This window comes from Symsagittifera roscoffensis, chromosome 3 (genome assembly GCF_963678635.1).
Source record: "Symsagittifera roscoffensis chromosome 3, txSymRosc1.1, whole genome shotgun sequence".
Classification (NCBI taxonomy): domain Eukaryota; kingdom Metazoa; phylum Xenacoelomorpha; order Acoela; family Convolutidae; genus Symsagittifera; species Symsagittifera roscoffensis.
Window position 1 is genome coordinate 75,887,347 of NC_087064.1, and position 22,725 is coordinate 75,910,071.

Sequence of the window (22,725 nt, forward strand, 5' to 3'; positions counted from 1 at the left end):
AAATTTAGAGAGCCTCAATGTAGAAATTTTTTATTTGGAGTTTGGAAGTTCCCAAAAAATTAATTGGTTTCTTCTTCGTGAATTGACACTTTTCCAGCTGTTTGATTTTTCTGTTGCATGAAAAAAATCTCGAACACTTAATTTGCCAAATTTTCAACGCATATGATGGGGTTTTGTCTGGATAAAAATCTGGCCTTAAGCTTTTGCTGCTTAGATCTGTTTTTTTTCGAGGTATGGCGTTTCTCAAGGTTTTTTATTTTTCTTTTTTCAAAAAAAAACTTAATAATATTAAATTTCTATAATAATTTCAATTTCTATTAGTTGTTTAAAATCTAAATTTTTTTATACACAAGTTTTAAAAGCCCCGAGAAAAGAACTAATAGAAATTAAAACTTTAAACCCTTTGGTGAGATGCTGTCAGGGAACAATATAGAGCAGCAAATTTGCCCCCGAATTTGATCTCCTCGAATCGTTTTTCTTAGTTATGGCGGTTTTTTATGAAAAAGAAACCCCTGATAGATGAGCGCAGTTCATCTTCATGGTTTTATTAAATATCGCTGTTTTAGTACATGTTTTAGGAAGCTCTTTTCTGTTCAAGGGTGTATTTGAAGCACCGTAGGTGATAGTCATGCGCTAGTTAAATCTATACTGCGTTATCAAATCAGATAAGACTTTTTTCCAAATAAATAACTTGTCTAACAGATTCATTGAATCATTTTCACAATTGTGCTTTTGTCAGTTAACAGATATGTTTTTTGCATATCTGCATTTTAAATATCGATTCTATCGAAAACAGTTTTTAAGAGTCGATGAACGTAGTTCAGACTCTTAACTAGCTCGCGATGATTTTTTTCAGGAAAAGTCTTAAAGTTCGTTCAGGCTCAAATTTACTTTTCGCGGCTTGACTTTTGATTTTTTTAAGTTCAGGTTTTTTCCTTTGTTAAAAGGAAGGCAAGCTCGACTATCGATTAGCGAAAGCTCAAAGATCACGAAAAATGTGATTGACTTCTGTTTTCGAAAATGGAATTTAATTTTCAGATTTCCCAACGAGTTTAAAGTTTACCTTTTGACGCACTTTTCTCAAATTGGACTTATTAAATCAAAAGAACGTCAATAAAAAATTGTTTCAGAAATTCAAATTTTAAAAGCATCTTTTTTTTAAGTCCCGTTGTTGAGATTTTTTCCAAAAAAAGAGTAGCATTTTTTTTCTATTTACTTGCGCTCATTGACTTTTCCAGCTGTCTGTTGGCTATGATTATTTTGGCTGATTTGGTATAGCTTCAGATTTTTTTAAATTGGCTGAAAATTTTTTTGACTTCAATTAAAATGGAGTATTTGACTTTATTTATTTTGTGTCGTTCGATGTACGCAAAAATAGAACGTTCGTGTGTTATAAGTCGAGGACCCTTTTTTGATACTTTCAAGGATTTTTTTGGGGGGGGGGGGGGCATATGGCTAGTCTTATGGGGGGGCATATGGGGGGCATAGAATTTTTTTCTGGCACTGTTGCCGATTCGTAGGTTTTGTTTCGATGCTTCTTGAACATTCAGTTGTTGTGCTCGCCATGTTTTTCCTGAAAATCAACTTTGTTCAAGACAATTCAGACAAAAATGAAAAAGCACAAAAACCTGGGCGATTTCTAGTTTTGGCATTGTATTTTATTTTTGAAGCATTCTCAAAGGAATGCTAATCTGGATACTTGATTTGGTAGATCAAGTTTTCTGGTCAACTGAAAAATATTTAGACTGCGCGTTTTTAGTCTTTTATTTTTTTCTGCTGGCTTGCCAAACCTGGGCGATTTCTAGTTTCGTCAATGTATTTTTTCTTCAGTATTCTCAATGGAATGCTAATCAGACTACTTGATTTGGTAGATCTAGTTTTTTTGGACATCTGAAAAAAAATTCCACTGCGCTGTTTTTGTCTCATTTTTTTTCTGTTGGTTTAACAGGTTGAATGCAAGTGTCAATGAAGATAGTGATGTCACTTATACAGCTTGTGTGGATTTTATTCGTTTTTTAAGATGCTTTTAACGCACTTATTAATATCATCTGTTAATGCACTTTCGAATGCCAGAATTCAAATATGCTTTTTGCAAGTTCAATTCGACTGAATTTGCTAAACGGGAGACAAAATACGCGCTCCTGCTACAAAAAACAAAACTGCAAAAAACCTGGGTGATTTCTAGTTTCGACAAAGTGTTTTATTTTTCAGTATTCTCAGCGGAATGCAAATCTGACTTCTTAATCATAATTAGCTTGTATCACAGAAATGTCAGACTTGAAATATTGCTGAAACTCAAAGAACAATTGCTGTTGTCAAAAAAACAATTTCCACTTGCGGCAATTATGTTTCAAAATATGATTCAAGCGAGTCACGCGCTGTTTGTTAAACGCAAAACGTTTTTTTTTGTGCTGTATCTTTTTCAGAGATATCTACGTATTGTAGGTGACACTTATTGGGGAAGGAGCAGACGATGCAGGTGGAGTGTTTGACGAGATCATGGGCGAGATGGTGCGAGAGATCCAGCAGAAACAGATGTGTGGCCTCCTCATCCCTACACCCAACTCGATTGCTGAGACAGGAAACAACCGAGACGTCTTCCTTCTCAACCCAAAAGCAACAAATGCCGAACAATCGGAACAGCTGAAGTTTCTAGGAATTCTATTTGGAGTGGCAATGAGAACGAGGAAACCCATTGAGATCGAACTGGCTCCTATCATGTGGAAATTACTTGCGGGATGTCAAGTGACTTTCGAAAAATTGTTTTAGAAATTCAAATTTTAAAAGCATCTTTTTTTTAAGTCCCGTTGTTGAGATTTTTCCAAAAAAAGAGTAGCATTTTTTTTCTATTTACTTGCGCTCATTGACTTTTCCAGCTGTCTGTTGGCTATGATTATTTTGGCTGATTTGGTATAGCTTCAGATTTTTTTTAATTGGCTGAAAATTTTTTTTGACTTCAATTAAAATGGAGTATTTGACTTTATTTATTTTGTGTCGTTCGATGTACGCAAAAACAGAACGTTCGTGTGTTATAAGTCGAGGACCCTTTTTTGATACTTTCAAGGATTTTTTTGGGGGGGGGGGGCATATGGCTAGTCTTATGGGGGGGCATATGGGGGGCATAGAATTTTTTTCTGGCACTGTTGCCGATTCGTAGGTTTTGTTTCGATGCTTCTTGAACATTCAGTTGTTGTGCTCGCCATGTTTTTCCTGAAAATCAACTTTGTTCAAGACAATTCAGACAAAAATGAAAAAGCACAAAAACCTGGGCGATTTCTAGTTTTGACATTGTATTTTATTTTTGAAGCATTCTCAAAGGAATGCTAATCTGGATACTTGATTTGGTAGATCAAGTTTTCTGGTCAACTGAAAAATATTTAGACTGCGCGTTTTTAGTCTTTTATTTTTTTCTGCTGGCTTGCCAAACCTGGGCGATTTCTAGTTTCGTCAATGTATTTTTTCTTCAGTATTCTCAATGGAATGCTAATCAGACTACTTGATTTGGTAGATCTAGTTTTTTTGGACATCTGAAAAAAAATTCCACTGCGCTGTTTTTGTCTCATTTTTTTTCTGTTGGTTTAACAGGTTGAATGCAAGTGTCAATGAAGATAGTGATGTCACTTATACAGCTTGTGTGGATTTTATTCGTTTTTTAAGATGCTTTTAACGCACTTATTAATATCATCTGTTAATGCACTTTCGAATGCCAGAATTCATATATGCTTTTTGCAAGTTCAATTCGACTGAATTTGCTAAACGGGAGACAAAATACGCGCTCCTGCTACAAAAAACAAAACTGCAAAAAACCTGGGTGATTTCTAGTTTCGACAAAGTGTTTTTTTTTTTCAGTATTCTCAGCGGAATGCAAATCTGACTTCTTAATCATAATTAGCTTGTATCACAGAAATGTCAGACTTGAAATATTGCTGAAACTCAAAGAACAATTGCTGTTGTCAAAAAAACAATTTCCACTTGCGGCAATTATGTTTCAAAATATGATTGAAGCGAGTCACGCGCTGTTTGTTAAACGCAAAACGTTTTTTTTTGTGCTGTATCTTTTTCAGAGATATCTACGTATTGTAGGTGACACTTATTGGGGAAGGAGCAGACGATGCAGGTGGAGTGTTTGACGAGATCATGGGCGAGATGGTGCGAGAGATCCAGCAGAAACAGATGTGTGGCCTCCTCATCCCTACACCCAACTCGATTGCTGAGACAGGAAACAACCGAGACGTCTTCCTTCTCAACCCAAAAGCAACAAATGCCGAACAATCGGAACAGCTGAAGTTTCTAGGAATTCTATTTGGAGTGGCAATGAGAACGAGGAAACCCATTGAGATCGAACTGGCTCCTATCATGTGGAAATTACTTGCGGGATGTCAAGTGACTATCGAAAAATTGTTTTAGAAATTCAAATTTTAAAAGCATCTTTTTTTTAAGTCCCGTTGTTGAGATTTTTTCCAAAAAAAGAGTAGCATTTTTTTTCTATTTACTTGCGCTCATTGACTTTTCCAGCTGTCTGTTGGCTATGATTATTTTGGCTGATTTGGTATAGCTTCAGATTTTTTTTAATTGGCTGAAAATTTTTTTTGACTTCAATTAAAATGGAGTATTTGACTTTATTTATTTTGTGTCGTTCGATGTACGCAAAAACAGAACGTTCGTGTGTTATAAGTCGAGGACCCTTTTTTGATACTTTCAAGGATTTTTTTGGGGGGGGGGGGCATATGGCTAGTCTTATGGGGGGGCATATGGGGGGCATAGAATTTTTTTCTGGCACTGTTGCCGATTCGTAGGTTTTGTTTCGATGCTTCTTGAACATTCAGTTGTTGTGCTCGCCATGTTTTTCCTGAAAATCAACTTTGTTCAAGACAATTCAGACAAAAATGAAAAAGCACAAAAACCTGGGCGATTTCTAGTTTTGACATTGTATTTTATTTTTGAAGCATTCTCAAAGGAATGCTAATCTGGATACTTGATTTGGTAGATCAAGTTTTCTGGTCAACTGAAAAATATTTAGACTGCGCGTTTTTAGTCTTTTATTTTTTTCTGCTGGCTTGCCAAACCTGGGCGATTTCTAGTTTCGTCAATGTATTTTTTCTTCAGTATTCTCAATGGAATGCTAATCAGACTACTTGATTTGGTAGATCTAGTTTTTTTGGACATCTGAAAAAAAATTCCACTGCGCTGTTTTTGTCTCATTTTTTTTCTGTTGGTTTAACAGGTTGAATGCAAGTGTCAATGAAGATAGTGATGTCACTTATACAGCTTGTGTGGATTTTATTCGTTTTTAAGATGCTTTTAACGCACTTATTAATATCATCTGTTAATGCACTTTCGAATGCCAGAATTCATATATGCTTTTTGCAAGTTCAATTCGACTGAATTTGCTAAACGGGAGACAAAATACGCGCTCCTGCTACAAAAAACAAAACTGCAAAAAACCTGGGTGATTTCTAGTTTCGACAAAGTGTTTTTTTTTTTCAGTATTCTCAGCGGAATGCAAATCTGACTTCTTAATCATAATTAGCTTGTATCACAGAAATGTCAGACTTGAAATATTGCTGAAACTCAAAGAACAATTGCTGTTGTCAAAAAAACAATTTCCACTTGCGGCAATTATGTTTCAAAATATGATTGAAGCGAGTCACGCGCTGTTTGTTAAACGCAAAACGTTTTTTTTTGTGCTGTATCTTTTTCAGAGATATCTACGTATTGTAGGTGACACTTATTGGGGAAGGAGCAGACGATGCAGGTGGAGTGTTTGACGAGATCATGGGCGAGATGGTGCGAGAGATCCAGCAGAAACAGATGTGTGGCCTCCTCATCCCTACACCCAACTCGATTGCTGAGACAGGAAACAACCGAGACGTCTTCCTTCTCAACCCAAAAGCAACAAATGCCGAACAATCGGAACAGCTGAAGTTTCTAGGAATTCTATTCGGAGTGGCAATGAGAACGAGGAAACCCATTGAGATCGAACTGGCTCCTATCATGTGGAAATTACTTGCGGGATGTCAAGTGACTATCGAAGACTTGCAGCAGGTCGATTCATGTTACGTCTCGATCTTAAACAACTTGCTAGCTTTGGATGAAAGTGTAGTGATCGAAGAGAACTTCAAAGATCTGATGCCGTTTAACTTCAACGAATGTCAAAGCGCTAATGGAGAATCAGTTTCGCTGACAAGCAAGAAAAACGGAACGAGCCATTGGGTGTACGTGAACTTAAACACCAGGGACAAATATGTAGCCAAGGTGCTGTCATATAGGTTGAATGAGTTCTCACTGCAAATTGAGAAAGTTCGAGAAGGTATGGGGTGTATAGTACCCCTGCCTATCATTTCGCTGATGACTCACACCGCTCTTGAAGAATATATATGCGGATCAAAAACAGTCAATGTTGAAGCTCTGCGAAAGTTTGTGAAATACAGAGGTTGTGACGAAGAAACTCAGGTCATAGTTTGGTTCTGGAACATTCTAGAATCTTTCGAAGATGAACAAAAGATTCTGTTTCTCAGATTTGTTTCGGGAAGATCGCGACTTCCGGCTAACGTTAATGAAATGTCACAAAGGTTTATAATTTATTTCGCAAACGATAAAACTGACGCATTGCCAACAGCGCAAACATGTTTCTTCCAAATAAGGTTACCAGGGTACTCAAGTCAAGAAGTTATGAAAAATAAACTCCTCTACGCGATCAAAAACTGTCAGACAATAGACATGGACAACCACATGTTGAATCGGGATCCAATGCGAAGGGTTCTAAGAGCAGTTGCTATGAGTAATGCCTTCTTCAATCTGGAGGTCAACAACGCGAACATTTTCGAACAGTTCCCTATGCCATCGATTGTAGACCCTTCGACGACCTTATCAGTTCCGAGTCCTCGAGCTATGAATGTGAGTTCGGATACAGAAGAGGATGTCGTCGTTGGATCCGAGCAGCAATCGGCCGAGTTGTTCAACCCATCCGACCAGGAGCCAACTTCAACAGCACGACTGAGACGAACGTTTCATTATCAGACTCTCCCATCTGGCGATTAGATGTTACATTTGAATTGAAACTGGTTTCGATCTGGTTATGGCAAAACTACGAAACTTTTAATAGAGTACTCAATACTTTCAGAAAACTTCATATTCCAAAAAATTTAAAGCTCCTATATTCAAATTGAAATAGAGTGAAATTTAAGAATGACAGTGTATCTATTAGATAAGTTTGAAATTTAGATAGCAATTAAAAAGCAAAATTTAAAAAATTGTAAAACAATTTTCTTTCTAGCATGAAATGAGTTCTAAGTGAAATTGGAGTCATAGAAATTTTGGCATCAATAAATCTGCCGTGTGTGTGTTGATCGTCTAGTATTCTAGACGATCAAAACATCGGTGCTTCTAGAGGCTAGAAATTGATATCGCACAAAGCCCCGTCGAGGTGTTATTAAGATTATGAGTGACTAATCCGGCAAGATTTTTTCAGATTTTAGATTTCTGGTCCACGTGTTTTCCGGTGTTACTCCGCAAGTAACAGATAAAAATCGCACTTAATCATTCGAGCTTCTGGTTTGTTCCGACGAGATTATTCACATGCTTCAATAGTGAGCTCGCAATTTATTCTGTTTATTCCTACTATTGCGTTGTAACGCATGCGTTATCAAAAGGAACTTTTTTCAGGCTTATAACTTAATTAACTGAACCAGTAAGTCCTTTGATGTCTAATTTGGCCTGTTTTTTTTGCGCGCACGAATTATTTTTAGAAAACTAGAAAATGCTTAAAGGTTCCGTTATTTTACTTGGTAAGCTTTGTTTTTTTTGGGTTAACTGATAGTTTAACAAAATCAATTGAATCTTTTGCGTTAAGCAAATATGTTCTGATTAAGCATGTCTGTATTTACACTATCCGGCTTTAGCGAGAGTAGTGTAATAGTACGACTATTTCGTTCCAACCAAAGTCGCAAAGCTTGTTGCCACTTTTGGTGGCTTCTTTATGGTTTTTTGATAGCATGTACTTTGACATTCTATTAGTATTAAATTAATACAGTTAATGAATTTTTCAGAGTAATGAGCGTAGTGAAGACTTTTGTATAAGTGTTGGTAATTTTTTTTCAGGAATGAGTTTTAAAATGCTCTAATAACTACAGATGTGCATTCATACATATTAATGCATTTATGATTGCACTTATGTATATAAGCCTTTTTTGAGTTCAGTTGAAATTCATCTGCTGAAATCTACATAAATAGCACTCTACAAATACGAACGTGGAAATGGCGCAAAAAAACGAACAATTTCTTGTTTCGAAAGTCAATTTAATTTTTAGATTTCCAGTAGAACAAAAAATTCAATTTTTGATTCATTTTTCTGAAGTTGTGTTGATGTTATCAACAAAGCGCTAATTACAATTTGTTTAGAATTTCAAGGAGCTTAAAGGGCATCTATTTCGAAAGTTGCGAATTTTTTTAGCGTTTTTTTTTCTGTTTATTGCGTTCATTACTCTTTTCCAACTTTCAGTTGGCTATGTTTAATTCATCAAATGAACCAAAAAATGAACCGATTTGTTTCAAACAACAGAACAATATTAAAAACTCGATTTCAGCATGTGGAATTATGCTATTTATTACATGCAAAGTTAATGTTGATGCCTTCTGTTTGTTATATTCCAAACTATTACTTGCAAAATTGTGTCTAATTGTATTTGGTTCCATTTTGGTGCATCGCATTGGCAATTTTTATAGCATATGTAGCTGCTTTTTTTGTGACTAGAGTTAGTAAATTCTCAAGGGCCTGTGACGCAGACGCTAGAACAAGACTCTAAATCTCCTGGTCGTACGATCAAATCCGCCACAGCAAAAGTTTATTAATTTATTATTCAATGCCTATTTTTACTTTGTTTTTTCTTTTTATTGAGCTGCTTTTTGTCGTTTTTTCGCTAGTGTTTGCAAAGGGCAGCTTGGCCTCTGTGTTTAAGTTGCCGCTTTTTTTTCAATTTTAAAAAAAAAATTTTAACCTTTAATTTTTTTTAATTATAATTTTTTTTTGCGTTAAGAACTCCTCGGCTTGAACAGTTTCGGTTGATCTTATATCTGCATGGTTGTCAGACAAGTTGCTGTTTGAGTGGCCAAATTATAGCAATGTTCATTTATGCTTGGAGGGAAGCGGCATAAAACTTGAAAAGTTCAAAATATTCATATCTCGAAATTTTCACATTTTTCGTCTCCACTGTCTTCTAATCAACTTTTGTGTGTTTAGTTACCGTTTGACAAACTTTGTTTCAATTTCGTTGAAACATTGGCAACATTCATGGCAAGGATATATAAAAAGTGTCGATGTTTCTTTTTGAAGCACTGGCTTTCGTGTCAATTACTTTCGGCAAGTTGTTTTATATGGTTTCTTATATGGTTTCGCAAGTAGCGCACGGCTTGGTATCGCCACTGTGTTTAAATTGTCATTCGCATATTACTCAGGCTGCTAGTAGTTAATTTAAGGTTAGGGCCAGTTTTTTGTTATTTGTTCAGGATTTCACTTTCAGATTTGACATTTGATTTCTTTCTAGGTTTCAGTGTCAATTTTTTTTAATTAGAAGAGAAACTGAGCCAGGAAAATGAAAAAGCGGAAATGACGCAAAAAGACATGAATAATTTTGACATTCGAAAGTGGATCTTAATGTTCCTATATTTTAATGGAATCTAGGAAATTACCTATTGATCAAGTTTTCTCCAATTATACTAGTTTTAAGAAAAAAGACTAGAACATAAAATTATTTTGAAATTTAGAGAGCCTTAATATAGAAGTTTTTTATTTGGAGTTTGGAAATTCCCAAAAAAATTAATTGGTTTGTTCTCCGTGAATTGACACTTTTCCAGCTGTTTGATTTTCTGTTGCATGAAAAAAATCTCGAACACTTATTTTGCCAAATAATTTTGGCCGTAATTACAATTGCGAGTTTAAGCGAGCGTAGTGTGATAGCACTAGTGATATTTTTAGGGGTATCCTTACGGCTTTTTAATAGAATGTGCTTTGACATTCGCTTAGCAATAAGTTGACACAGTTAAAGAATCTTTAATTCATCACATGATCCGAAAAAGCAGTTTGTTTCGAAAGCAGTAAGGCAATAAGAGTTCGATTCAGAAAATTGCCAATTCATTATAAGTCGCATTTATTTTAGAATTGGTTTATTTATACATAATTTTGCCTGGTACTTCTGAATTTTTTTATATGCAACGTGTGGATGACTGCATTTGGTCTTTTAGAGTTTAGAATTGATTTATTTTAGAATTCATTTATTTATACATAATTTTGCCTGGTACTTCTGAATTTTTTACATGCAACGTGTGGATGACTGCGTTTGGTCTTTTCCAAATTATTACATTCAAAATTGTGTCTATTTTTTGGTGCCACTTTTAGTGCATCGCATTCGCAATTTATAAGCATACGCAGTTGCCTTATTTGTGACAACTTTTAGTAAATTGTCAAGGGATTGCGGCACAGATGCGAGGAAAAGGGACTCATAAACTCATAGGCGTAGGATCAAAGCCGTCCATTATAAAAATATTTTTCTTAAGGCTTGTCTTTATCTTTTCTTTTCTTATTTCACTTAATTGTCTGCTTTTTTATTGTTTTCTCGCTAGTGTTTGCGAAGAGCAGCTCTGTGTCTGTGTCATAAAAAAATCATTGATACGAGAATTAAGTAATTTTTGAAAGCCGAATACCAACTTTCATTTTCCCATTTTTTGAAAATGACTCTTTCGAATTGTTGCACTTTCGAAATGGATAGTAGGGTGCATATTCCCAAGATCAAAGAATTCTGAAAATACTTGAAAATGCAATAAATTTCTGATCCTCTTCGGTGCGGGACAAATTTAAATTGTTCTGTACTGGTAAAACTAATTGTCCAATTCCAGATGCCGGCTCAAAAATGCTTCTTTTTGACGCTATCTAAGGACAAAAGCAGGCCTCTTTAACTTTAAAAGTATGGTTCGAAATATTACAACCTTGAATCCTTGTGTTTTGAAATAGTCTTTCGATTTCCATTTCATGTTGTTTTCAGGAGTTTCAGCTCTTGCTCAACGGATCAACGTTGACTGTCTCCAGGGGCGGATTTAGGAGGGGGGCGGGGGGGTTGACGCCTTTTTCCTCAGGGATTCGACCCCCAACCGGCCCTTTGGCGTTTTTAAGAATTCCATTTTTGGCCGACAGACCTTAAAATTTTTCTAAAGGCGCCTTGGGCGCCAATATACAGTAACTTTGAGGGGGAGCGCGCGCCAAAAAAATGCGATTTTTTTAATCAAAATTTTCCAAAAAGTGCCCAAAAACGGCTTTTTTGACCTGTTTTTCATGAAGTTGCCTGCGGTGCAGAAATTTTGGCCAAAACAGCGTCTTTTTAGAGCTTTAGAAGAGCGCGGAAAATCAATTTGGTTCTCCGAAAAAAAAGATTGTTAAAGTTTTCGAAAGTGTTTTGAAAGTCCGCCCCCCCCCCTCTCGAAAAAATCCTAGATCCCCCCTGACTGTCTCTTTAGGCGAAACTTTTAGATCAAAAAATGAGTCGATGTTTCACCGATTAGGTCTAATGCTACCGGAATCATTTTTTTGCAATTCAGCTCACGTGATTCGTTGTCAGAAGTGGAGCTTTCGTTGTACTAATAAACTTGTTTAGGGTTGACCAAAAATAATATCAGGTGACTTTATAAGTTTTCTGTGTAAAATGTAGTCGAGTTGTCCTCATAATAACGATTTATCATTATTTTAGAGAATATAAAGTACGTTCCGTTGAAAGTCAGTTTTTTCTTTAAGAAGTTTAATTTCAATGTTTTTTTTTGCTGAAAATTATTAGGAATGCATCTTTAAAATGCATTTCTGTAACTTGTATTAATCTTTTGGTTTTTTGCTATCCAACAGTTTTGAAAAGTCAGTTAGCTATTTTCAGTTAACTATTTATTAAAACTATAGTCATTTTATTTTTATTGATCGTAGTTGGAAGGAACAATGGTGTAGGGTCTTTCAGTTTTAGTTTTTCAGTTTTAGTTTTCTAAAAATTTCAAAAAGCGTGTCAGTGCCAGGAAAAAATTATCTGATTTTTTTCGTTTTTAGAAGTTCAAACTGAACTTCAGAACTAACTTTCCTAAGACATAAAATAATTTTATATTAACTGGTGTGTATGGCTCACTAACCAAATCTTTCTAACTACTATCAAATATACAAAAAATACCCTGAAAATTGAAAAAAAAAGTTTCAGAAAGTTTTTGATCTGTTTTAATATTGTTTGATTTGTTCCTATCTTTATATTGTATTATAAAATTTGCGCGATTCAAACCTATATATGGTAGCGTGAAATAAAAAAACCTTCCTAACTTCTTTTTAAATTTTCTAATGTGAATTGATTTGCTTGTTTCTGGAAAAAAAACATATTCTTGGCGGTAATCTCTATCAGTTGTTTCAAAAACTCATCGCATTCTTCCTCGTGTTGTTTTACCGTCAAGTAAAAAATTTTTTTTAGCCCTTATCACTTCAAGTAACTTATCTTTTAGTTCTTGAGGTTGTTTTTGAGCTGTCAGTATTTTGGATTTGTCTTGATTTTGATTTATTTTTGGACAACTTTTCTTCATCATAGTTTCCTAATCATCTTTTCGATCAAAATTGTTTTAGTGCATTCAATTTTGCATCATCAATTTTTTTGTGACTGTCTTAATTTGCGTTGGAAAACATGGATAGCCTTACTGCTCGGAACTTTCAAAAAAAATTTTGCAGAAAAAAAGTGTTGTTTCAATTTTTTTGTTCGTCTTTTCGATGCTGTCTGTGGAACATCTTTCCAGGTTCATTAAGTAAACACATAAAATTCCTTCAGCTGCAAAAATGGTGAAATTGAACTTAATTTGTAAAATTGGAAGATTCAAAATTTACAAAAATGTTTCAAAGAATAGCCGTATTTAAATCGACAAACTGATACCATTTTCAGTTTGTTATGAAACCGTTCCTAAGAGCTCTACCCTTTTCCCATTTAGCAGACTTTCTTATAATTGATCTTCATTTTTTAACCGAGGTTTTTTAAATCAACTTTTGCAAATCCAATTGCTCTACTGATTCTTTTTAATTGCTCAAAGAAGAACAAAAATAATGATAAATCAGTGGCAAAAGTGACAAAAAATGAGCAATAAACTGATGTTTTTTCTATACAAATTTGTATGTTTTACCGAAAGACACTCTAAAAAAAATTTTCAACATATGACGCAACTTGAGTTTCTTCCTTTGGTTTTTCTCATAAGAACAAACAAAAACAACATGAAGATGTTTTTTCTTTAAGGCTTGTAAAAAAAATTTGTAAAATCACTTATAACAGTGAAAAACTTACAATTTGGGTTGATTATTACAGTAGCAAAATGGATAAAAAAGAGTCCCCACAAACTTGGGCGCAATTTTTGTACGGTTACTTTTCTTCTCCAGTGGAAAACCCAGATAGTAAGGGAAAAAATGCTTGCCATTTTTGCAGACCAAGCCTAAAGAGACCCAGGTAAGGGTTCAGGAGCAATTGAACTTGTTATGTTTTCGCCAAATTCTAAAGTAAAACTTTGAAGCATGATGGATGAAACTTATTAGCAAGAGATAGCCTAATCAAAAACAATACGATTTGGTTTCATTTTCTTCTAAAAAGTTAAACGAGGTTAGTAGTAGGTGTTTGAGCACAGCCCAATCCGGGAGTGGGGTGAATAGGGCTCCATGAGGACCAAAGAGCATAATCCTCTAGCCTGTTCTAGAACGTTTCAAACGGGTCATTACTTAGTCTAGATTGTTCCAAAACTTTCATACAAATGTACCGATATGAATAGCACCAAAATTTCAGTATGAATAATTGAAAATTACTTACTATCTCCAAACAATTGAGTTCTTTATAGCGTTTAAACTTTTACCTGTAGTTGTTGGCTAGTTTCAACGGGATAAATTTAAAAAAAAACTAATGAGCTATACTTCATTGAAACACACTGACTGACTTAACAGTCTGAGAGCTCCATATAAACACAACCTTGGGCAAAATCAGACAAGTAGAAAAACCCGTACATACCAAGAAGTTAGAAAGTACATACATGTAATTTAAACTGCAAAGCTTGAGAATTTGAGCCAAATTTACTATTCAAATATGAATTTTTTGACCAAAAACTTCAACATGAAGGTTGCTCATCAAAAAAAACCTCACACAAAAACATATAAGTCGAACTTGACCTCATTATTTTCAGTATAACTCATCAAGATCATAAGAAATCAACTTATATCTCATTAACTGTGAACTTTTTGACCATAGTTATAAACATCAAAGTTGCTCAGCATCTAAAATTATGTATTAAAAAATTTGCACTGTTCAAGTTTTGCCTTATCATATGTAGTATGACTCATTAAGGTCAAGTTACATCATCCTATATATCAATAATTGTTGATTTTTGAACACAAGTATGAACACAAAACCTGCTAGCCATCGAAAATTATGTTTGAAAAATATGCACAGTTCGCGTTTTGCTTCATCATATGTTTTATGATTCATCAAGGTCATTTTACATCATCTTATATCTCCTTAACTGTTAAATTTATGGTGAAAAATGTACGGGTTTTTCTACTTGTCTGATTTTGCCCAAGGTTGTGTTTATATGGAGCTCTCAGACTGTTAAGTTAGTCAGTGTGTTTTTATGAAGTATAGCTCAGTAGATTTTATACATTTTAAGTTATCCTGTTATGACGATTTAAAAAAAAGCTTACCAGCAAACTTTTTTTCTAAAACACATTGCATTTGTTAATTTTTGCCCCATCATACGCAGTTTGTCTCATGAAGGTCAAGTTATATCATCTCCTATCACAAGAAATATTGTTTTTTGGACCAGAAAAAGGAATATAAAACATAATAGTTGTCCAGCAAAAAAAATCTATGCGAAAAATTGTACGTTTAGTATGACTTATCGAGATCACTTCAAAATATCTGTTATCTTAATACCAAGTAGTTTTGATCATAAAGACATAATACTTGTTGCCCTATACCAAAAACTTTGATTATGAAACATTTGTCGGTTTTTGCAACTTCATAATTATTATGACCTATCAAGGTCACTTTACATCATTTATCATCTCAATTTTATCTGATTTTTTACTATGACTATAAAAAAACAGCCTTGAACATTATGCTAAGAGTTTTTGAAAATTTAAATTATCCATAAATAAGTATAAATTATGACCCAATTACATTATGTTACATCGCTTTGTAGCTCACTTTTTTTATTTATGACCAAATAAATGAAAAACAAAATTGCTCAAAAAGTATTAAAGAAACAGTGTTCATTATTCAATTTTGTTCTAGGAACTTCTAGTGTCACACCCTCAGATCGTGTTTTGTATTCAAGATGAGAGAAGCAAGAAAAAATCACGAGGAGAAACAAAATGCTGTGGACAAAGATAAACTCGATGAATTGCTTGCAGTTTTACCAGCAGATCAGAAACGATCGATCCGGAGAATAATCGACAACAACTGTTCCTTGTGGCTAACTTCGCTGCCCTTGTTGAAAGATAATTTTGATTTGTCAGCCACAGAGTTCAGAGACGCTCTATGTGTCAGGTACAGAAAACCACTCAAACGTTCTTTCTCGAGATGCGATGGATGTCAACAAGATTTTGACTTACAGCATGCACTTTCTTGCAAGAAGGGCGGACTGGTAACACTACGACACAACGAAATAAGAGACGCAGTGGGCGATCTTGCTTCAATTTTGTGGAAAGATGTGAAAAGAGAACCTGTCGTAAAAGAACCAGATATAGAAAATGGAACCCCGGCACTAATTGCAGATCTTTCAGCTCGTGGGGTTTGGGATAGACAGTCGGCTGCGTCGTTCGACATCCGTGTTACAGACACTGACGCTCCGTCTTACCAAAACCGCAATCCCATGAATGTACTGAAAACTGCAGAGATTGAAAAGAAAAATAAGTATGGACCGGCTTGTGAAGAAAAGCACATGTCTTTCACTCCACTTGTCACTTCAATAGATGGTGTTTTGGCACCGGAATTCACGTTTTTCCTCAAACGACCAGCAGATGGTCTGGCATCAAATTGGGACCGCCCATATAGTCATGTCATGTGCTGGGTGAGATGTAGAATTTCATTCGCTATACTAAGAGCAACCAACATTTGCATCAGAGGCACAAGATCCAAATGGCGATCCCTCGGCGTTGAGGACGGTTACACAATTGGAATGGCATTCTAAAAATTCACACGCTGTTAACTGGGGCTTTCATCGCGCATAACTGACTCCTATGACATTAGAATTTCGACACCATTTGCATAATATTTCGAAGAATATGAGATGTTTGAAGATAAAAACACAGGATGACAACTGTGAACAAGCAACGAAAAACGTTTCCTTGCACCATTCGAAACCAATTTATTTTGATTTGATGAGTTAGAAATTTGATTTTGTTCTATCATTATACAAGACAAGTCTCATCAAGATCATGTAAAATTGATTGTTATTGCATTGTCTATTATTTTTTTGAAAACAAACAAGGTACTTCCTGTGCAATTTGATGAAAAATTCATTTTATGAATAAAGCAATTTCCGATCTGTAAAAAATGAACTTTTTTAGATTGAAAAACTAAATTGCCTCTCAACTAAATATTTTTGTTTTTAAAAATTTCAAAACAAACACTCTGATTTAAAAAATGAATAGGAAAAAAGAAGGGTTTTATTTTCTGAGAAACGATGAAAAATGATGAAAAAATGGTGAACAACTTTTTTGTCTAAATGAGCCTTGAACAGAACTGATTTTCCTTTTTCACATAGCAGTTTGCAATTAAGAACTAGTGCTTTTATTTTAAATGAATCACTCCTGAAAACCAATTTTTAGCCTCAAACTGGGCAAAAGGCTCACAAAACGCAAAGATTTTTTATTTCAATCCAAATTAAAAAGACACTTGTTTGCTTTTTAAAATTTTTAGTGAGGAACATGAACAAAGTAGAAAAAAAAAACAAATTTTATAAGAGGTTAATTGAGCTGCAATTGTTTGTAATAATTGTATCCAGAAGAAAAGAGAATTTAAGTCAACCGAGCGCTTGAACCACATCGGGCGCATCACAAATTTTTATGAGGTTCGATAGATTTCTCGAAAAAACCTAAATTGTAGTAAGCCTTTTAAATGTAATTTCCTGATTAAAGGGAAACTTGAAGTACAGCTGAAAGCTATCACTCTAATAAATCCGATTTTTTTTTCATGAAAACTGAATGGACGCAAAAAAGATCATAACATCTTTTTGTTTCAATTACATTTTTTTTAAAAAGCAACCTATAATTATAATAAATTAAACATAGAGCGAAGTAAAAAAAATACACTCATGATTTATATGCTTTAAAACTCAATAAAAATCAATAAATTATAAAAATTATAACTTTTTTTGATATTTTTTTCTTGAGATCTTTTGTTTCATTTTTTGGAATTATAACAAAACATACGAAAATCTTATACCAGTCAGAACTTTATACCATCTTTGATTTGTACAAGGTAGCTATGGTTGTAGATATTGAGACACAATTGAATAAAAACAGACATAGATAGGGAAACTTAAAGAACATCAATTGAGCTCTGCTAACAATAACAAGAATAATTGTAGAAAATAGAAACTCTTCTAAAATAGGAACTGATTGTTTTTTACAGATTGAAGTACACAGCAAGATGAGCAAAGCATGCTTATTAGAACTAAATCTTAGAACACCTGTCCGAGTAAAACAAAATTTTAAATGCAATTTTATTATCTAAGCCTGCACTATTTTTTCAATGCAATTTTTTGAAATAAAGAAAACCGCGTTTTCCTGAAATGGCATATATATCACTAATGTATGGGAAAGATATGTTTTTAGGAATGTGACAGTATTCAAATTATTCTTGCCATTCAACTCATTGTGCAAACGGACCGAACTCAAATTGATTTGATTCCAGCTAAATGAAACAAAATTGTAGCGGATTTGAGGGGATTTTTTTTCAAGAAAGGAGTTTCTGCATAAAAAAAAATAAAAACATTTTGAAAAGAAACTTTTGTAATAGAACGTCTGCAAATTGTTTTTTGATTTAATAAATAACAGCAAGTTCAAGATTTATCGAATTAGCTATCGTATAAGAAAATCATCAAATTAAACACTATTGAAAAATCGCAACGGTGCATCTTCCTAAGCTGTTTTTCAATCGAAAATAAACTTGTAGAGAAAATTAGGTCAATAAATTATAAGCTTTGGCTTGAAATGTCTACTTTCGTAGCAAAAGTAGTTAAGTTCAGTTTGTATAGCTTAATCAAAAGAAAAAAAGAAGCTAGAATTAGCAGCAAAAATTGAAAATACAGTAAACAAGTTTTCATTCTTCTATCAGTTTATCAGTTTACATGAATCAACGGACCGAACTAAAATTTTTTTGATTCCAGCTAATTGAAACAAAAATTCGGCAGATTTGAGGGGATTTTTCCAACGAAAAGAGTTTCTGCATGGAAAAAATAAAAAAACTTTGAAAAGAATGTTTTGAAATAGAACGTCTGCCAATTGTTTTATGATTTCGGAAATAACAGCAAATTTAAGATTTGTCAAAGTACGATCATTTAAGGAAATCATCAAATTATATACTCACAAAAACCGAAACAATGCATCTTTCTGAGCCGTTTTTCAATCAAAAACAAGCCTGTAGAGAAAATTAAGCCACTAAATTATAAGTTTTTGCTTGAAATGTTTACTTTCATGAGAAAAATAGTTAAATTTAGTTTGTATAGTTTAACCAAAAAAAAATAAAAGAAGCAAGAACTAGCACCAAAAAAATGAAAATACAGAAAAAAGTTTCCGTTCTTCTATCAGTTAACATGAATCAATTTTGTATTTTAAAAAATAGATATCTCATTTGACAAATTAAACTAGGTTCAAAGTTTGTATAACAGTCTCTAATTTTCTATATTTTGGTTAATTTAAGTCTAATAGTTTTAACCTACTTCACCTACTTCTAAAGTTTTTCTGCGAATAGTATCAATGTTCTATCGTTATTTGACTGTGGATAGAATTTCAAAAATTGCAAGAAAATTTTTTGTTTAACAAACATTTTTGTTCGTCTTCAATTGTTTGTTTCTACTTCATTTGTTCTGGGTAATAAAAAATTAAAAGTCCAACTATCCTAAAATTATTTTAGTTGTTTTTGCTTTGACAAAGTTAATGAAGATAAAAGCTACATTTATTCTTAATTCAGAACACACTGATGTTTCTGCATTCAACAGCAACTAATCAATTTTTCTTAGAATATTTCTCACAGTACCTCTTAAAATTACATAAATAACTGATTGTTTTCAATAAAAAAAGAGATTTATTAGATTTGGTTAACATTTAGGTTCCAATTAGACGTTTCACTCAATTTGTTACCACAAACCGTAGATACGTTTTAGTCAATTTGTTCTCAATATCATTGAAAGGAAAAAACGATTTTTTGTTCTTACAGATTTTAATAATTGTATGATCTGATAAATATATAGAAAAATTGTCTAGGTTTATACATGTTTGTATTAAAAAGGCGAAATTTATCAAAATTTCAATTTTTTTTTGCGTACAACTTGAATTTAAAAAATATTTCGATGCTAAAAGCAGAAAAATGATGAAGGCAAATTCAAAAAAATAAAATAATTGTTTTTAATTGTCCATATATCAAAAATTTATTAACATTTAAGTGAGTTAAACGTTTCAACTCTTTCAATGTTTTTTTTTTGCAGAAAACAATTTTTTTGATATTGAGTTTTTTATAGGTACTAAGCGAGTTAATTGAATTATAACTAATAGTTAAATTCGCAAAAAAACAGCAGTTTGCGTAAGTTGCAAAATATGTTTCAGCCTAAATCAATAGCAAGAGAAAAAACAGTAGAACAGAAAATGACAGTGATCAGAATTGAACATATTAAAACAACAAATTTTCATTATGCAAATAATAAATTTTTCAGCAAACTAATTTTTTCATGAACATTAAGATATTGAGCTTCTCTAACAACAGCTGAGCTAAGATGTTTATTTCGAGAACAAAATATGACTGTTTTGTTTTCAGAATAAGAACACATCCGAGCTGAAAACAATTTTTGAAACAAAAAAACTACATCAATAGAATTGAAGGCTCATGATCAAAAAAAATTATAACTAATATCCGGTAATTATATCGTTATTACGTGCATAAATTATCTCCGGTAATCAGAATTAGCACGTGTCTTGTTAAACAAGAAAAGAAAAGGAAAAAAAAACAACAACAACCACAACAACTTTGACAACTATTGCAACTATTGCAACTATTGCAAATATTGCAACTATTGCAACTATTGCAACTATTGCAACTATTGCAACTATTGTAACAATTGCAACTATTGCAACTATTGCAACTATTGGAACTGTTGTAACTATTGCAACTATTGCAAATATTGCAACTATTGCAACTATTGCAACTATTGCAACTATTGCAACTATTGTAACAATTGCAACTATTGCAACTATTGCAACTATTGGAACTGTTGTAACTATTGCAACAATAGCAACTATCGCAACTATTGCAACTATTGCAACTATTGCAACTATTGAGGAGTTTGTCAACCCCGACACGAAATGATGAGGAGAAGCGACAGAGCAATAAGACCGCCGTCTTATTTTGGTTTTCGTGATCACTCGGAAAAAAATCCAACTGAGGACTCCGTTTCTGCGTCGCAGAGAGTTAGTGACGATGAAAAAGAGGATTCATACAACGAAACTGAAGACAAATTAGAAAATGAAGAACAACATACTGGGGCGACTCAACAGCTTCGTGTTATGACTCTCAGCGAGCAAGACCATTATCCTGTCGTACTCATTACCGAAAACGTCACAAACTGTTTGTTTGACGCCTTTGGAGGGTCTCTCGACATATCTAAGGAAGTTCAAGAAACTGAATGGGGGAACAGATGGACTGTGAGTGTGAACCTCCAAGACAAACTGTATTTAATCCCGGGGGAAACATCGGCCGTAAATACGTTGATCTTTTAACGAAAGAAGTCTGCCGATTGAACCAAAACGAATGTTCAGAACGACTTCTTATTTTCAGCCGATTAATCTTACTGCGGGACCCAATGACAAAAACCACACGTGATGTGAGAGCTTTGATAGGAAGACGACTTGAAGACTGGGAAAATAGTAAGTTCAATATTCTACTACAAGAAGCCAAACGATGCTCACAAAAACAACCGAGGTAACCTATGAAAAAAAAACAGATCTGAAGACGAGCACACCGCAGTGGTTTTTGCACGAATGATGATGGAAGGGAAAGTTCGGTCTGCCATGCGTTGGCTGACAAGCAGATCTGGCGGAGGTTTGCTCCATCCAAATGACGAAGTTTTTGATTCCACAACAAAAACAAGAAAATTAGTCATTGACATTCTGAAAGAAAAACATCCCGTAGCAAAACAGTCAAAAGAAGAAGCAAGAATACAAGTAGACAGCTTACCTGAGTTAGTAACAGTAACCATCACTTCTTCTCATATAGAAAAATTTGCGAGGTCAATGCACGGTGGAGCCGGACCTTCAGGAACAGATTCGGAACACTGGAAAGACGCATTTCTTCGATTTGGAGGACACAGTTCGGCTTTGAGAGACGAAGTGGCAGCGCTGATCACAAAGATAGCTAACGAAATTATTCCATGGAACCAAATACGAGCATTGATGTCAGGTCGTCTGATCGCTTTGGACAAGTGCCCCGGAGTTAGACCCATTGGCATAGGTGAGTGTTTGCGAAGAATAATGTGTAAATGTATGGCCGAAGCGACCAAAAAAGATCTCAAAGAAACCTGTGGATCTCAACAACTTGCTTGTGGTGTGAAAGCAGGAATAGAAAGAGCTGTACACGCAGTGGAGGAGTTGTTTAATAGCACCAAAGAGGACGGACATGGTTTTCTATTGATGGATGCCTCAAATGCATTCAATGCATTGAACAGGGAAACGGCTCTATGGAATGCTAGAATAATTTGGCCAAGGTGCTCACGATTTCTTTTCAACACTTATAGAGGGTATGCGCCGCTAATTGTTGCAGGAACGACAGAACTTCTTTTCAGTAGTGAAGGCACTACACAGGGTGATCCACTAGCGATGTTATTCTATGGTGTTTCATTGATGCCATTGATTGAATCACTCAAAGACCGAGATAAGTATTTACAAACATGGTATGCAGATGATTCGGGAGCTCTCGGCGCACTAGAAAACCTGGTTGAATGGTTGTCATCTTTGACTGAAAACGGCCCGAAGTATGGCTATTACCCCGAGCCAAGCAAAAGTTATTTGGTTGTTCACCCGAACTTTGTTGAAAAAGCTCATCAATTGTTTGACAGGTTCGGCATCAGAATAGTTAAAGGTAGAAGATATTTGGGCGGATTTATTGGCTCTGATGAAGGCAAAATTCGTTTCACTTTAAAAAAAAGGTCCAAGATTGGTTGGATTGTCTTGGCGAGTTGTCCAAATTGACAGAAAAAGAACCTCAAGCTGCTTTAGTTGGATTAACAAGATCACTGCAATGCGAATGGAATTTTGTTCAGAGAGTAGTCAAAGATACGTCGCAGTTGTTTGCTCCACTCGAGAAGATGTTGGAGGAAAACTTTTTGCCGAGCTTATAGGAACTTCTAGTGTCACACACTCAGATCGTGTTTTGTATTCACTTCCTGTCAAAATAGGGGGACTAGGTGTGCAAAATCCAATTGAAG

The 22,725-nt window shown here is 34.3% G+C and overlaps 2 protein-coding genes across 2 annotated transcripts in view; one reads left to right on the forward strand and one right to left on the reverse strand.

Moving 5' to 3' along the window:
- LOC134842792 (ATP-dependent 6-phosphofructokinase, muscle type-like) overlaps positions 1–22,725 on the reverse strand; it is a 480,347-nt gene that overhangs the window by 332,333 nt on the left and 125,289 nt on the right. The window lies entirely within an intron of this gene.
- LOC134841842 (probable E3 ubiquitin-protein ligase HERC1) lies at positions 1,844–7,218 on the forward strand. The gene is made up of 4 exons (XM_063857881.1): positions 1,844–1,867; positions 2,446–2,745; positions 4,084–4,383; positions 5,722–7,218. Exons 1-4 carry the CDS (start codon positions 1,844–1,846, stop codon positions 7,039–7,041), a joined length of 1,944 nt encoding a protein of 647 aa, XP_063713951.1. The 3' UTR covers positions 7,042–7,218.

What these genes read in the sequence shown, in the direction of transcription:
- LOC134841842 (XM_063857881.1), top strand. Translation starts at nt 1,844, where the DNA reads ATGCTAATCAGACTACTTGATTTG. An exon ending in TAATCAGACTACTTGATTTG is followed by an intron (nt 1,868 to 2,445) that starts GTAGATCTAGTT and finishes TACGTATTGTAG; the next exon opens with GTGACACTTATTGGGGAAGG. An exon ending in AATTACTTGCGGGATGTCAA is followed by an intron (nt 4,384 to 5,721) that starts GTGACTATCGAA and finishes TACGTATTGTAG; the next exon opens with GTGACACTTATTGGGGAAGG.